Genomic DNA, 14,839 nt, shown 5'->3' with positions numbered 1-14,839 from the left:
GATAACAATTTCCCAAATAAAACTGTATCAAGCAGTGGTTTCATTCTACTCGTCAACTTATGGGCCTTTTATATGCTTAAACGTTGAGGGGGAAAAAAAAGTGCCCCTACGAGATCTGCTCCCCAACTTTGATAACTGTCAACAATGCACTTAACGTCTGCAGCATTAAACCTAGAGAAGAATTCTGTGTTACTAAACTGAATGGCATCAAAGAACATCAAAGCAAGACGGTATTAAGAGATACAGTCAGACAGGCAAAAAGATCAGAAAAGCAAAGACCTCACAGCCCAGCTTCAAACGTTGCCTCAACTTTTCAAGCTTTGGGACTCTAAATCACTCGGAGTAACAGCTTACACTTGGGATTCATTACAAATTGACCAAAAGACGTGAAGAAAAAAAAGAAAAGCATATATTAGTTTCAGCAGCTGGTAAATAACAGGAATTTCTGAATTACAGAAAAATAGGGTATAAACAGTAAATCTGGCTGCAGACTACAATACACATCAGAACAGAACCCGAGCTGTCTAAACAAACATTATCTACTGCCAATAAACAGCAGGGCATTCTTTACCAGCTGAAGTACGCCAACCATTTTTCACGTTTTAAAGAGCTGCTACAAATTACCCACATCGAAAAGGGTGGCAAAATCCTACACAGATCTTCACCGAGGAGCCACCGCGCTTAGAGCGTCACACAAAAGACCGGAGCAAACATAGACCCGCTCTGGGCCTCGGCCGACGGCCGCCGGGAGCCGGGGTGGGCGTCCCAGACCCCCGCCCGGGAGCGAGTGAGGGCTGGGGGTGAGGTCCCCTCCCCGGAGCGCGCCGGGGAGCGGGCGGCCGCGCAGAGGAAGCGAGAGGCGCTGCCGCGGCGTCAGCGGCTGCCCAGGCCGCCCGGCGTCCGCGGCGGCCAGGCCTGCGCGCCCGGCGCCCGGCGCCTCACCTCTCGCACGTCTTGTAGGCACTCCAGCACCGCCAGGTTGTTGCTCCAGGTGTGTTTGGGACACACGCGGCTCACGTCCTCCCGGCAGGACTCTTCCTCCGCCAGCTTCCAGCCCCCGCCAGCCCCGCCGGGCCCTGCTCCGCCCCGCCGGACCGGAGACCCGCCCGCGGGGAACGGCGGCTGCTGCTGCTGCTGAGGCGGCTGCTGCTGCTGAGGCGGCGGCTGCTGCTGCTGCTGCTGCAACTGAGATGACTGAGGCAGCAGGAGCTGACCCGGCAGCACGCCGCCTCCCGGCTGCGCCCCGAGGGGAAGAAGGTTGCTCCCCGGGCCCGGGCCCTGGCCGTGGCCGCCCAGGCCCTGGATTTTCTGCTCGCCGGCCGCCGCGAGCAGCAGCAGCGGCAGCGCCGCCGCCAAGCGGAACATCCTCAGTACACGTCCACACGCCGCCATCTTGAGTCCGCGGCGAGCTCGACGTGCCCGCCGGCACCGCGTATTTAAATGAGGGGGCGGGGCGGGGCGGGGCGGGGCCCCTCCGAACCCCTCCCACCGCTGGGCGCCCAGCGCGAGCCGCCGCGCTCAGAGGGCCCGCGACAGGGACCTCGGCCGGCGGGAGGGGACGCTGGGCGTCCCTGGCGCTCCTTCAGATCCCTGGGGAGGGCCGCTTTGTCTAATTTCCTTGGTTGTCCGTCGCCGAAAAATTGAAAAAAAAAAAAAGGATTGTGATTGCCACAACCAAGATGGCCGGTAGAGTGTGTCACCCGTTCTACGACTTGAAAGAAAAAACTTTATGTGTAGAGGTGAGCCTTACACGAATACGGTGTATTCCGGTATCTAACAACCTCTTCTGGCACTTCTCCCTGCTTCCTTCCATCTGCCTCAGAAGCTTCTCTTACCCAGAGAAGAAGGCAGCGCTGAATCAGGGATAGGAGCACTGGTTCCAGAAGAAAGAGCCCGTTATTCTAGCTCTTGGCAGACTAGACAAATCTTCTAAGTTCTCTGAGCCTCCTCGTCTGAGAAGGCAGAGGAGGAACTCTAATGTAAAGTATAATTGTGAAGATAAGAAATAAAGTGCCTGGCCCACAATATGGGATTCAAAAAGTTATAGCCAATATTATGAATAAACCAGGAAACTCTTTGTGTCTGAGCCAGATTTTAAGCCAGAATTTAAACCCACATTTGAAGGAGGAAATAGGAAAACATGCTGAGGTCTCAGGTTAAGTTTGTGCCTCAGTAATTGGCCTGTTGTCCTGCATGCAGCATCTTTAGCAGCACTATAGGTGGGAATGGCTGTTTCACTTCTCACTAGTCTCCCTCCTCCACAGGAGAGATGATACCTTCCCAAAGCATCTTCACATCTATTGTGTCATTTCAGCCATGCATCAGGCCTGAGTTGGGTTCTCACGCAACTGAAGAACAGCAGAGATGGTAACAGTTCTGCACAGCAGGGTTAAATATCCTGCCCAGGATGAACTTTGCCAGCCTGGAACCAGAACCCCTGGCCTCTCACTTGGTGCGGTGCACTTTTATCCCATCCTGCCGATACATCGTCGTGGGGAATGAGGGCAGCTTGGGACATGTGATCCCCACTGGTCATCCATGTTCACAAATGCAGCTTCTGCTGTCCTGACCCACAGATGGGCAGTGAAGACCAGACAAGACATAACTAGAACCTGAGAAATTGGGTGGGGGTTCATGGACTCCATAAGGAACCACTGAAACTGAGAATATTCTGGGGGTACCAACTGCCCACTATGGCTGACACAGGCCTCTATTTTTAGAAATGAGGGCATGTCCCCGACATTTCTACCAAAACTTCCTCAAGCTACTGCCATAATGTGGTCCTAAGTGTTAGTCACTCAGTTGTGTCCAACTCTTTGCGATCCCATAGACTGTAGCCCACCAAACTCCTCTCCGTGAAATTCTCCAGGCAAGAATATAGGAGTGGGTTGCCATTCCCTTCTCCAGGGGATCTTCCTGACCCAGGGATTGAACCCAGGTGTTCTGCATCACAGACAGATTCTTTACCATCTGAGCTATGAGGGAAGCCCCAGGTGGTCCTAAGGCTATGGCCAACTTTGAACATTGACTAAGATAGTCCAGGGTAGACGAGATAAATGTCCATGTTCCTTAACAGATAAGTGGCATAGGTAACTCTCAGGCAGGCTAGAGACCTGAAGTTCTTGAAAAGCCACTAAGGGTCATGACTTTTTTGGGGGGGTTGGGGGTGGGGAGGGAGGCATGCCATGCCATTTGTGGTATCTTAGTTCCCCAACCAGGGATTGAACCTGGGCCCTCAGCAGAGAAAGCGCTGAGTCCTAACCACTGCATAAGGGTCATTGTTGTTCAATGATGGGTCTGCGTGTCCTCAAACAAATGAGAGTTTATTTTAAGCCAGTTTAAGAAACCGACCATCTGCTAAGAGAAGCCAGCAGTTCCCTGTCTCACAGCCTGCACTGAGGAAACCCTGCACCCGGCCACAGATTTCCTCTGGAGATAGGGAGGAGTATATGTGCCTATCTTGAAATCACAGTGACCAAGAAGCAAAATCAGGGAACCTGGCCAGCTCAGGCTGTGTTAGGCAAGTCAGACTTTACAAAAGGCACAGACCACAAGCCAATGGGAAGAGGGTTGACCTAACCTGGATCTCCCGGACTCTGTTTCAGTAAAAACAGACTATCTCTACCACAAGCTAGGAATTTATTTTACCCTGTACTGTACTCCTTGTTTCTTGATCCTCACTTCCATAACTCATTCAATAGATATGTGTTGAGAATTTAATTAATATGCCACACACTGCTCAAGAACTGGTGTATATTAGAGATAATAAGACAGTGAACAAAGATCAAGACAATTTCAGATACTATAAGTGTTTTGACAAAAATAAAACATATGGGATGATGGGGGGAGGAGCTTTTATATAAAGGCAACTAATGATCATTGAGCTATAAGTGAATTGGCATAAATTTATTTTTTAAAAAAAGGAGGGCAGAATCTAAAGATGTCTTAGTCTGTTTAGGCTTCTATAACAAAACAGCACACGCTGTTTTATAAACAAATAGAAGGGTGGTTTATAAACAATGAAAATATTTCTCATAGTTCTGGGGGCTAGAAATCTAAGATAAGGGCAGCAGCATGGTCAGGTTCTGGAAAAGGCCCTCTTCTAGATTGCCAACTGTCAACTTCTGTGTCCTCACGTGGTGGAAGGGACTGGGAGCTGGGTGGGTCTCTTTTATAAGAACACTAATCTCATTCATGAGGGTTCTACTCTTATGATCTAAGCACCTCCATCCCTAATACCATCACAGTGGGCATTAGGATTTTAACATATGAATTTAGGGGGGACAAAAACATTTAAACCATAACAAGAGTTCTAAAAGCAAAGGTTAATGACAAGTTCAAGACAGGGGAATAAGCATTCAAAATGAAGGCCTATGTGGCTGCATTCAAATGAGGAAAGAGGGGACTAGAAGAAGGATCATATAGGCCAGATCATATAGGCCCCGCAGGCCCTACATATACATGAAAATGGGGAGGATTCTGATCGCAAATATGAGTACAAATACAAATATGTATTTACAGTGAAATAAAACCATAAAAACTAGATAAAATATATAAAGTATCTTTTGAGGGGTTAGCAAGTAACTAATGTAGTGAGGAAATGAGGGAACTACAATCTTTGAGAGAAGGAAAGTACGTAGTGGAACTCCAGCCCAGATTTCTTTTTCTGAGTGGACTGTCCAAATTGTGGCTCAGAAGAACTGAGCCTATGAAGACAGCAGTAATCTTATTGGACTGAAAATTACACAGTGGCTAGGACTTAAGGGTCAAAATATCGGAGAGAAGGAAACCAAAGAGAAAGAGCCCAAACTTTGTGAACAAAGTTCTCTTGAGTGGCTGACTCCTAAGCTGTACATGCACATAGTCAGACTCCAACAAGCCCAGAAGAAAACGGTACCTGAGACAGCAGTAAATTGAGAGAGACTTCAGCACCATGATCCCTGGCACAGTAGTAAAGAATCAGCTTGCCAGTGCAGGAGCTGCAAGAGATGTGGGTTCAATCCGTGGGTGGGGAAGATACCCTGGAGAAAGAAACGGCAACCCACTCCAGGATTCTTGCCTGGGAAATCAGAGGAGTCTGGCAGGCTAGTCCATGGGGTCACAAAGAGTCAGACATAACTGAGCACACAGCACAAGCGCACAGAGTGCTGGGGAAAGAGAAGCTAGAGCTTGGACCCTACCATTGTGTAGGCGTCGTGGTAAACACCCTTAGCTATTTTTTTTTTTTTTTTTACTGGGGTGGGTTTCCATTTCCTTCTCCAGGGGATCTTCCTGACCCAGGGATCAAACCCACGTCTCCTGCATTGCAGGCAGACACTCTACTGTCTGAGCCACCAGGGCATCACCCTTAGCTTTTAACTGAGGCCTCAGAAGGTTTACACCCTAGAAACAAAGGCCATGCTGCAGCAGAAAGGACAACACCCCAGGGTAAGAACTTGCTCTAGAAGAAAAGGCAAAACTACAACACGACACCTCTAAAAAAGCTTAAAACATGCCGCAGTGGGGCCAAGGTGACCCTCCAGTGCCCCGACTATAAGAAGAAAACTTAACCTCTTTGGAGAAAGATTAATACCATCCAGAGCGTCTATAATGTTTAATCTGCGTGATCCGACAATGAATCAAAAATCATGAGGCATGCTAAAAAGAAAACAAAGCTGAACTAAATAACCAAAAACAAAAAGCAAAAACATGGTTCAGATATTGGACTCATCAGATGGGGACTTTAGAAGAACTGTGACTAGCATGTTATAGAAGATAAAAGATAAAATGGGTGAAAACAGAAAATTTCAGTAAAAAATTGGATTTTATACAAATGGACATTCTAGAACTGAATTAAAATTCATTAGATAACATTTACAGCAGACTGTATTGGGTTGCTTTAACAGAACACCAGAGGGAATTCCCTGGCTGTCTAGTGGTTAGGACTCCATGCTTCCATTGCTCGGAGCACAGGTTCAATCCCTAGTCATGGAAATAAGATCCTGCAAGCCGTGCTGTGCAGCCAAAAAAAAAAAAAAAAACACCACACTCACAAAAACAAAACAACAAAACCCAAAACAGAATAGCATAGACTGGGTATTTTGTAAACAATAAAAATTGTTTTCTTACAGTTCTAAAGGCTGGGAAGGTCAAGATCAAGGTGCTGGCAGATTCAGTGTCCACTGAGAGCCCACGTCCTGGTGTGCAGACAGCATTCTTCGTGCTGGACCTTAATTGGTAAATGGGAGCCAGGGAACTCTCTGTGTATCTGTTATAAAGGCACTAATCCCATTCATGAGGCATCCATCCTCATGACCTATTCGCCTTCCAAAATCCACCCGCCATCAAATACCATGACACTGGGGGTTAAGATTTCAACATATGAATATGCTGGTGGATACAGATATTCAGTCTATATCACTGGGTATATAAGAAAGCATTCCTCAGTGATCAGTGCAAACAAATAGAGGAAAACAATAGAATGGGAAAGACTAGATCTCTTCAAGAAAATAAGAGATACCAAGGGAACATTTCATGCAAACATGGGCTTAATAAAGGACAGAAATGGTATGGACCTAACAGAAGCAGAAGATATTAAGAGGTGGCAAGAATACACAGAACAACTGAACAAAAAAGATCTTCACAACCCAGATAACCATGATGGTGTGATCCCTCACCTAGAGCCAGACATCCTGGAATGTGAAGTCAAGTGGGCCTTAGGAAGCATCACTATGAACAAAGCTAGCGGAGGTGATGGAATTCCAGTTGAGCTATTTCAAATCCTAAAAGATGATGCTGTGAAAGTGCTGCACTCAATATGCCATCAAATTTGGAAGACTCAGCAGTGGCCACAGAACTGGAAAAGGTCAGTTTTCATTCCAAGCCCAAAGAAAAGAAATGTCAAAGAATGCTCAAACTACCGCACATTTGCACTCATCCCACACACTAGCAAAGTAATGCTCAAAATTCTCCAAGCCAGGCTTCAACAATACGTGAACTGTGAACTTCCAGATGTTCAAGCTGGTTTTAGAAACGACAGAGGAACCAGAGATCAAGTTGCTAACGTCCACTGGGTCATCCAAAAAGCAAGAGAGTTCCAGAAAAACATCAATTTCTGCTTTATTGACTATGCCAAAACCTTTGACTGTGTGGGTCACAAGAAACTGTGGAAAAATTCTGAAAGAGATGGGAATACCAGACCACCTGACCTGCCTCTTGAGAAACCTGTATGCAGGTCAGGAAGCAACAGTTAGAACTGGACATGGAACAACAGACTGGTTCCAAATAGGAAAAGGAGTACATCAAGGCTGTATATTGTCACCCTGCTTATTTAACTTATATACAGAGTCCATCATGAGAAACACTGGGCTGGAAGAAGCACAAGCTGGAATCAAGATTGCTGGGAGAAATATCAATAACCTTAGATATGCAGATGGAACCACCCTTATGGCAGAAAGTGAAGAGGAACTAAAGAGCCTCTTGATGAAAGTGAAAGAGGAGAGTGAAAAAGTTGGCTTAAAGCTTAACATTCAGAAAACTAAGATCATGGCATCAGGTCCCATCACTTCATGGCAAATAGATGGGGAAACAGTGGAAACAGTGTCAGACTTTATTTTGGGGGGCTCTAAAATCACTGCCGGAGAAGGCAATGGCAACCTACTCCAGTACTCTTGCCTGGGAAATCCCATGGATGTAGGAGCCTGGTAGGCTGCAGTCCATGGGGTCGCAAAGAGTCAGACACAACTGAGAGACTTCACTTTCACTTTCCACTTTCATGCACTGGAGAAGGGAATGGCAACCCACTCCAGTGTTCTTGCCTGGAGAATCCCAGGGACAGGAACCTGGGGAACTGCCATCTATGGGGTCACACAGAGTTGGACACTACTGACATGACTTAGCAGCAAAATCACTGCAGATGGTGACTGCAGCCATGAAATTAAAAGATGCTTACTCCTTGGAAGGAAAGTTATGACCAACCTAGATTGCATATTAAAAAGCAGAGACATTACTTTGCCAACAAAGGTCTGTCTGGTCAAGGCTATGGTTTTTCCAGTGGTCATGTATGGATGTGAGAATTGGATTATAAAAAAGGTTGAGTGCTGAAGAATTGATGCTTTTGAACTGTGGTGCTGGAGAAGACTTTTGAGAGTTCCTTGGACTGCAAGGAGATCCAACCAGTCCATCCTAAAGGAAATCAGTCCTGAATATTCATTGGAAGGACTGATGCTGAAGCTGAAACTCCAATACTTTGGCCACCTGATGCAAAGAGCTGACTCATTTGAAAAGACCCTGATGCTGGGAAAGACTGAAAGCGGGAGGAGAAGGGGACGACAGAGGATGAGATAGTTGGATGGCATCATGACTCAATGGACATGATTTGGATAAACTCCGGAAGTTGGTGATGGACAGGGAGGCCTGACGTGCTGCGGTTCATGGGGTCACAGAGAGTCGGACATGACTGAGCGACTGAACTGAACTGAACTGAATGGCAGAAGACAGAATTACTGAATGGAAAAAATCAGTAGAAAGTATCCAAAAGAAAGCACAGAAAGAAAAAATATTTTTTATAGAAGAACAGACAGTAAGATGTGCAGGACACAGTCAAAAGGTCTAACATACATATAATGAGATTAGAGTCGCAAAAGGAGAGGAGAAAGAGAAAGGTGCAACTCAATGTTTGAAGAGACAGTGCTTTGAATTTCCACAAACTGATGAAAGAGATCAACCTACAGATTAGGGAAGTTCTGTGAACCCCAATCAAATAAATACAAAGAATACCTCCTCTAGCATGTCATTATAAAACTGCTGACAATCAAAGAGAAAAAAATCTTGAAAGCAGACAAAGATGCATTATCTTCAAAGGAGCAATGACACATATCTGATTTTTTCAGTAAGAAACTGTGGAAGCCAGAAAACAGTAGAATGACATAATTTAAATACCAAAAGAAAAAAAAAATGTTGCTAACCTAGAATTCTTTGGCATTGGAATGAAAACCTGATCTTTTCCAGTCCTGTGGCCACTGCGGAGTTTTCCAAATTTGCTGGCATATTGAGTGCAGCACTTTCACAGCATCGTCTTTTAGGATTTGAAATAGCTTAGCTAAAATTCCATAGCATCCACTAGCTTTCTTCATAGTGATGCTTCATAAGGCCCACTCAGCATGTCTGGCTATAGGTGAGTAATCACATCATCATGGTTATGTGGGTCATTAAGATCTTTTTTGTACAGTTCTTCTGTGTATTCTTGCCACCTCTTAATATCTTTTGCTTCTGTTAGGTTCATATTGTTTCTGTCCTTTATTGAGCCTATCTTTGCATCAAATGTTCCCTTGAGATCTCTAATTTTCTTGAAAATATCTCTAGTCTTTCCCATTGTTTTCCTCCATTTCTTCGCATTGATCACTGAAGAAGGCTTTCTTGGAAACTCTGCATTCAGATGGATATCTTTCCTTTTCTCCTTCGCTTTTCGCTTCTTCTCTTTTCTCAGCTATTTGTAAGACCTCTCAGACAATCATTTTGCCTTTTTGTACTTCTTCTTCTTGGGAATGCTTTTGTTCACCGCCTCCTGTACAATGTTATGAACCTCCTGTCCATAGTTCTTCAGGCATTCTATCAACAGATCTAATCCCTTGAATCTATTTGTCCGTTGAATCTCTTTGCCACAGGACTGGAAAAGGACAGTTTTCATTCTAATCCCAAAGAAAGGCAATGCCAAAGAATGCTCAAACTACCGCACAATTGCACTCATCTCACACACTAGCAACGTAATGCTCAAAGTTCTCAAAGCTAGCCTTCAACAGTAAGTGAATCGAGAACTTCCAGATGTTCAAGCTGGATTTAGAAAAGGCAGAGGAACCAGAGATCAAATTGTCAACATCCACTGGATCATTGAAAAAGCAAGAGAGTTCCAGAAAAATATCTACTTCAGCTTTATTGACTACGCCAAACACTTTGACTTGTGGATCATAATAAACTGTGGAAAATTCTTAAAGAGATGGGAATACCAGATGACCTTACCTGCCTCCTGAGAAACCTGTATGCAGGTTAAGAAGTAACAGTTAGAACTGGATGTGTAACAATGGACTGGTTCCAAATTGAGAAAGGAATACATCAAGGCTGTATATTGTCACCTTGCTTATTAAACTTATAAGCAGAATACATCATGCAAAATGCCAGACTGGATGAATCACAAGCTAGAATCAAGACTGCAGGGAGAAATATCAATAACCTCATATATGCAGATGATACCACCCTTATGGCAAAAAGTGAAGATGAACTAAAGAGCCTCTTGATGAAAGTGAAAGAGCAGATTGAAAAAGCTGGCTTAAAACAACATTCAAAAAACTAAGATCATGGCATCAAGTCCCATCACTTCATGGCAAAAAGATGGGAAAACAATGGAAATAGTGACAGACTATTTTCTTGGGCTCCAAAATTACTGCAGATGGTGACTGCAGCCATGAAATTAAAAGATGCTTGCTCCTTGGAAGAAAAGCTATGACCAACCTAGACAGTGTATTAAAAAACAGAGACATTACTTTGCTGACAAAGGTCCATCTAGTCAAAGCTATGGTTTTTTCAGTAGCCATAGAGTTGGACCATAAAGAAAGGTGAGCACTGAAGAATTGATGCTTTTGAACTGTGGTGCTGGAAAAGACTCTTGAAAGTCCCTCGGACTGCAAAGAGATCCAACCAGTCCATCCTAAAGGAAATCAGTCCTGAATATTTATTGGAAGGACTGATGCTGAAGCTGAAACTCGTATACTTTGGCCACCTGATGCAAAGAACTGACTCATTGGAAAAGACCCTGATGCTGGGAAAGATTGAAGGCAGGAGAAGGGGACAACAGAGGATGAGATGGTTGCATGGCATCACCAACACAACGGACATGGGTTTAGGTGGACTCCGGGAGTTGGTGATGGACAGGGAGGTCTGGCGTGCTGCAGTCCATGGGGTTGCAAAGAGTCAGACATGACTGGGCGATTGAACTGAACCTAGAATTCTACACCCAGGGAAATTGTACTTCAAAACTGAAGTAAATTAGGGACTTCCCTGGTGGTCCGGTGCTTAAGACTCCACACTTCCACTGCAGGGGGCACTAGTTTGATCCTTGATTTGGGAACTTAGATCCCCCATGCCTCACAGCATGGCCAAAAAAAATGTAATGAAGCACTGATATACACTACAATGTGGGTAAGCCTTGAAAATGCAATACTCAGTGAAAGAAACCAGAGACAAAAAGGCCACCAATTATAGAATTGCATTCTTCTGAAATATCCAGAATTGGCAAATCCATAGCAACATAAGTAGATTAATGGTTTCCAGCACATGGGAGGGGAGAACTGAGAAGTATGGGATTTCTTTTGGGAATAATGGAAATATTCTGGAATCAGATAATTGCAATGAATCAGATAATCAGAACCATAACATTGTGATTATATTAAAACCCACTGAATTGTGCCTTTAACATTGTTAAAATATTTGAGCTTATGTTATGTGAATTTTACTCAATAAAAGTTTTTTTAAAATGCAATTCAGTTCAGTTCAGTTGCTCAGTCATGTCCAACTCTTTGTGACCCCATGGACTGCAGCACACCAGGTCTTCCTGTCCATCACCAACTCCTGGAGCTTACTCAAACTCATGTCCATCGAGTTGGTGATGTCATCCAATCATCCTCTGTCGTCTCCTTCTCTGGCCTTCAATTTTCCCCAGCATCAGGGTCTTTTCAAATGAGTCAGTTCTTCACATCAGGTGGCCAAAGTATTGGAGCTTCAGCTTTAGCATCAGTCCTTCCAATGAATATTCAGGACTGATTTCCTTTAGGTTGGATCTCCTTGCAGTCCAAGGGACTCTCAAGAGTCTTCTCCAACACCACAGTTCAAAAGCATCAATTCTTTGGCACTCAGCCTTCTTTATGGTCCAACTCTCACATCCATACACGACTACTGGAAAAACCATAGCTTTGACTAGAAAGACCTTTGTCAGCCAAGTAATGTCTCTGTTTTTCATATGCTGTCTAGGTTGGTCATAGCTTTTCTTCCAAGGAGCAAGCATCTTTTAATTTCATGGCTGCAGTCACCATCTGCAGTGATTTTGGAGTCCAAGAAAATAAAGTCTGTCACTGTTTCCATTGTTTTCCCATCTATTTCCCATGAAGTGATGGGACTGGATGCCATGAGCTTAGTTTTTTGAATGTTGAGTTTTAAGCCAGCTTTTTCACTCTCTTCTTTCACTTTCTTCAAGAGGTGCTTCAGTTCCTCTTTGCTTTCTGCCATAAGGGTGGTGTCATCTGCATATATGAGGTTATTGATATTTCTTCCTACAATCTTGATTCCAGCTTGTGCTTCATCCAGCCCAGCATTTCGCATGAAGCAAAAATGCAATCGGATTCATTCATTCTAAAAAAGGTGAAATAAAGACATTTGCAGACAGACTAAAGCTGAGAGAGTGAAGTAATTCATTGCTAGATGGCCTGCACTACTCTAGGCTGAAAGAAAACGATCTCAGATGGAAGTAAGGGACTGCAGGAAGGAATAAAAAGCACAGAAAGGTTAAACAGGCAGACAATATGGTTTGGAACAATGATGATGATAGATTTTTAACACATGTAATAGTGAAATATATGACCCCATAGGATATTAAGGATGCAGAATTGTAATTGCCAGGCCCTGGAGTCTAGGATAAACACTAAAAGAATACTTACAAGAATGTGTAAGTGTAAAGGATTTGATTAATCCAAAAGTGGGCAAAAAGGGTGGGAATAAAGTAACAATGGAAACGTGGGATAAATAGGAAACAATTGCATTAGGTTTAAGTCTACTTAGATCTAAGTGCATTGGGAAGCTGTTGGAGGCTGCATCAGCAGGGGTGTGGTTTAATCCCCAAGCAAGAGCTGAAAGTCTTTAACCACCTCACAACCACCCCCAGGGCTCAGTGTGAGATTGGGCACACAGAGGGCAATCATTCATGAAGCCTTACTGAACTGCAAGCTGCTCCTCCCCCTGCTGAGTGGCTGAAGTGACTTCCCAGAAGACCTCTAACCGTTCGTCTCATTGGGCAAGCAAGAGCACTTTCTTCCCCTGACTTCTTGCCATCTTTTCCATGTGAGGACTATGGCAGCTTGCAAAGTACAGGAATACTTTTCCAACCATGACTGTGCCGCTGGATCACCTGGAGCGATTTTCAAATATTTCTGATTATGGAATCCAGGACTATGCTTTCCCAACAGCTAAGGCAGCACTGCTCCCTGCAAGTCTTTGGCAACTTTCTCTCTACTTCAGTGGCCTTCCATTTCCTCAAGCACTTCCTGACCTTGCCATATCCAAAATTTCAAGATCATGTAGACGTGACATTGACCCAGGAGGTTCCAACACTTTCTTCTTAAAATTTTTCTTTTCCTTTAACGCTCAGCTCAAAAGTCTCAACATTTTTGAAGCCTCCTTAGAAAAATTAACCCCTTTCCAACAGGCCATTTTTAGATTTATGTATAATTCAACAATTCTTTTCCTTCTATGTACTTCCTGCCTTGGGAATAGCACTGTAGTTAGAAGAACCAGCCTAGACTCTCTGGGTTTCATTATCTAATCCACCATTTACTTCCTAGTGGGTTATTCTGGGTTCTATGAGAAGCAATCTCCAGACAGGGTTAGCTGTGAAAGAAACTTATTAGAATTACTGTAGAAATAACTCCAGAAAGAATGAAGGGATGGAACAAAGGCAAAAACAATACCCAGTTATGGATGTGACTGGTGATAGAAGCAAGGTCTGATGCTGTAAAGAGCAATATTGCATAGGAACCTGGAATGTGAGGTCCATGAATAAAGGCAAATTGGAAGTGGTCAAACAGGAGATGGCAAGAGTGAATGTCAACATTCTGGGAATCAGCAAACTAAAATGGACTGGAATGGGTGAATTAAACTCACATGACCATTATATCTACTACTGTGGGCAGGAATCCCTTAGAAGAAATGGAGTAACCATCATGGTCAACAAGAGTCCTAAATGCAGTACTTGGATGCAATCTCAAAAACGACAGAATGATCTCTGTTCATTTCCAAGGCAAACCATTCAATATTACAGTAATCCAAGCCTATGCCCCAACCAGTAATGCAGAAAAAACTGAAGTTGAGTGGTTCTATGAAGACCTACAAGACCGTTTAGAACTAACACCCAAAAAAGATGTCCTTTTCATTATAGGGGACTGGAATGCAAAAGTAGGAAGTCAAGAAACACCTGGAGTAACAGGAAAATTTGGCCTTAGAGTATGGAATGAAGCAGGGCAAAGGCTAATAGAGTTTTGCCAAGAGAACCCACAGGTCATAGCAAACACCCTCTTCCAACAACACAAGAGAAGACTCTACACACGGACATCACCAGATGGTCAACACTGAAATCAGACTGATTATATTCTTTGTAGCCCAAGATGGAGAAGCTCTATACAGACAGCAAAAACAAGACCAGGATCTGACTGTGGCTCAGATCATGAACTCCTTATTGCCAAACTCAGACTTAAATTGAAGAGAGTAGGGATAACCACTAGACCATTCAGGTATGACCTAAATCAAATCCCTTATGACTATACAGTGGAAGTGAGAAATAGATTTAAGGGACTAGATCTGATAGACAGAGAGCCTGATGAACTATGGACAGAGGTTAGTGACATTGTACAGGAGACAGGGATCAAGACCATCCCCATGGAAAAGAAATGCAAAAAGGCAAAATGGTTATCTGAGGAGGCCTTACAAATAGCTGAGAAAAGAAGAGAAGCAAAAAACAAAGGAGAAAAGGAAAGATATTCCCATTTGAATGCAGAGTTCCAAAGAATAGCCAGAAGAGATGAGAAAGCCTTCCTCAGCGATC

General features: G+C 44.1%; 1 protein-coding gene across 1 annotated transcript in view; it reads right to left on the bottom strand.

Moving 5' to 3' along the window:
• Positions 1-1,413, bottom strand: part of GLG1 (golgi glycoprotein 1) — a 118,759-nt gene extending 117,346 nt beyond the window's left edge. Inside the window, exon 1 of the mRNA XM_043437732.1 lies at positions 943-1,413. Within this exon, the coding sequence (XP_043293667.1) occupies positions 943-1,392 (450 nt within the window). The 5' untranslated portion in view covers positions 1,393-1,413. The remainder of the gene's footprint in view (positions 1-942) is intronic.
• Between the last annotated feature and the right edge of the window lie 13,426 nt (positions 1,414-14,839).

Source organism: Cervus canadensis, chromosome 18 (assembly GCF_019320065.1).
Source record: "Cervus canadensis isolate Bull #8, Minnesota chromosome 18, ASM1932006v1, whole genome shotgun sequence".
Classification (NCBI taxonomy): Eukaryota; Metazoa; Chordata; class Mammalia; order Artiodactyla; family Cervidae; genus Cervus; species Cervus canadensis.
This window is presented reverse-complemented; position numbering and strand designations above follow the sequence as displayed.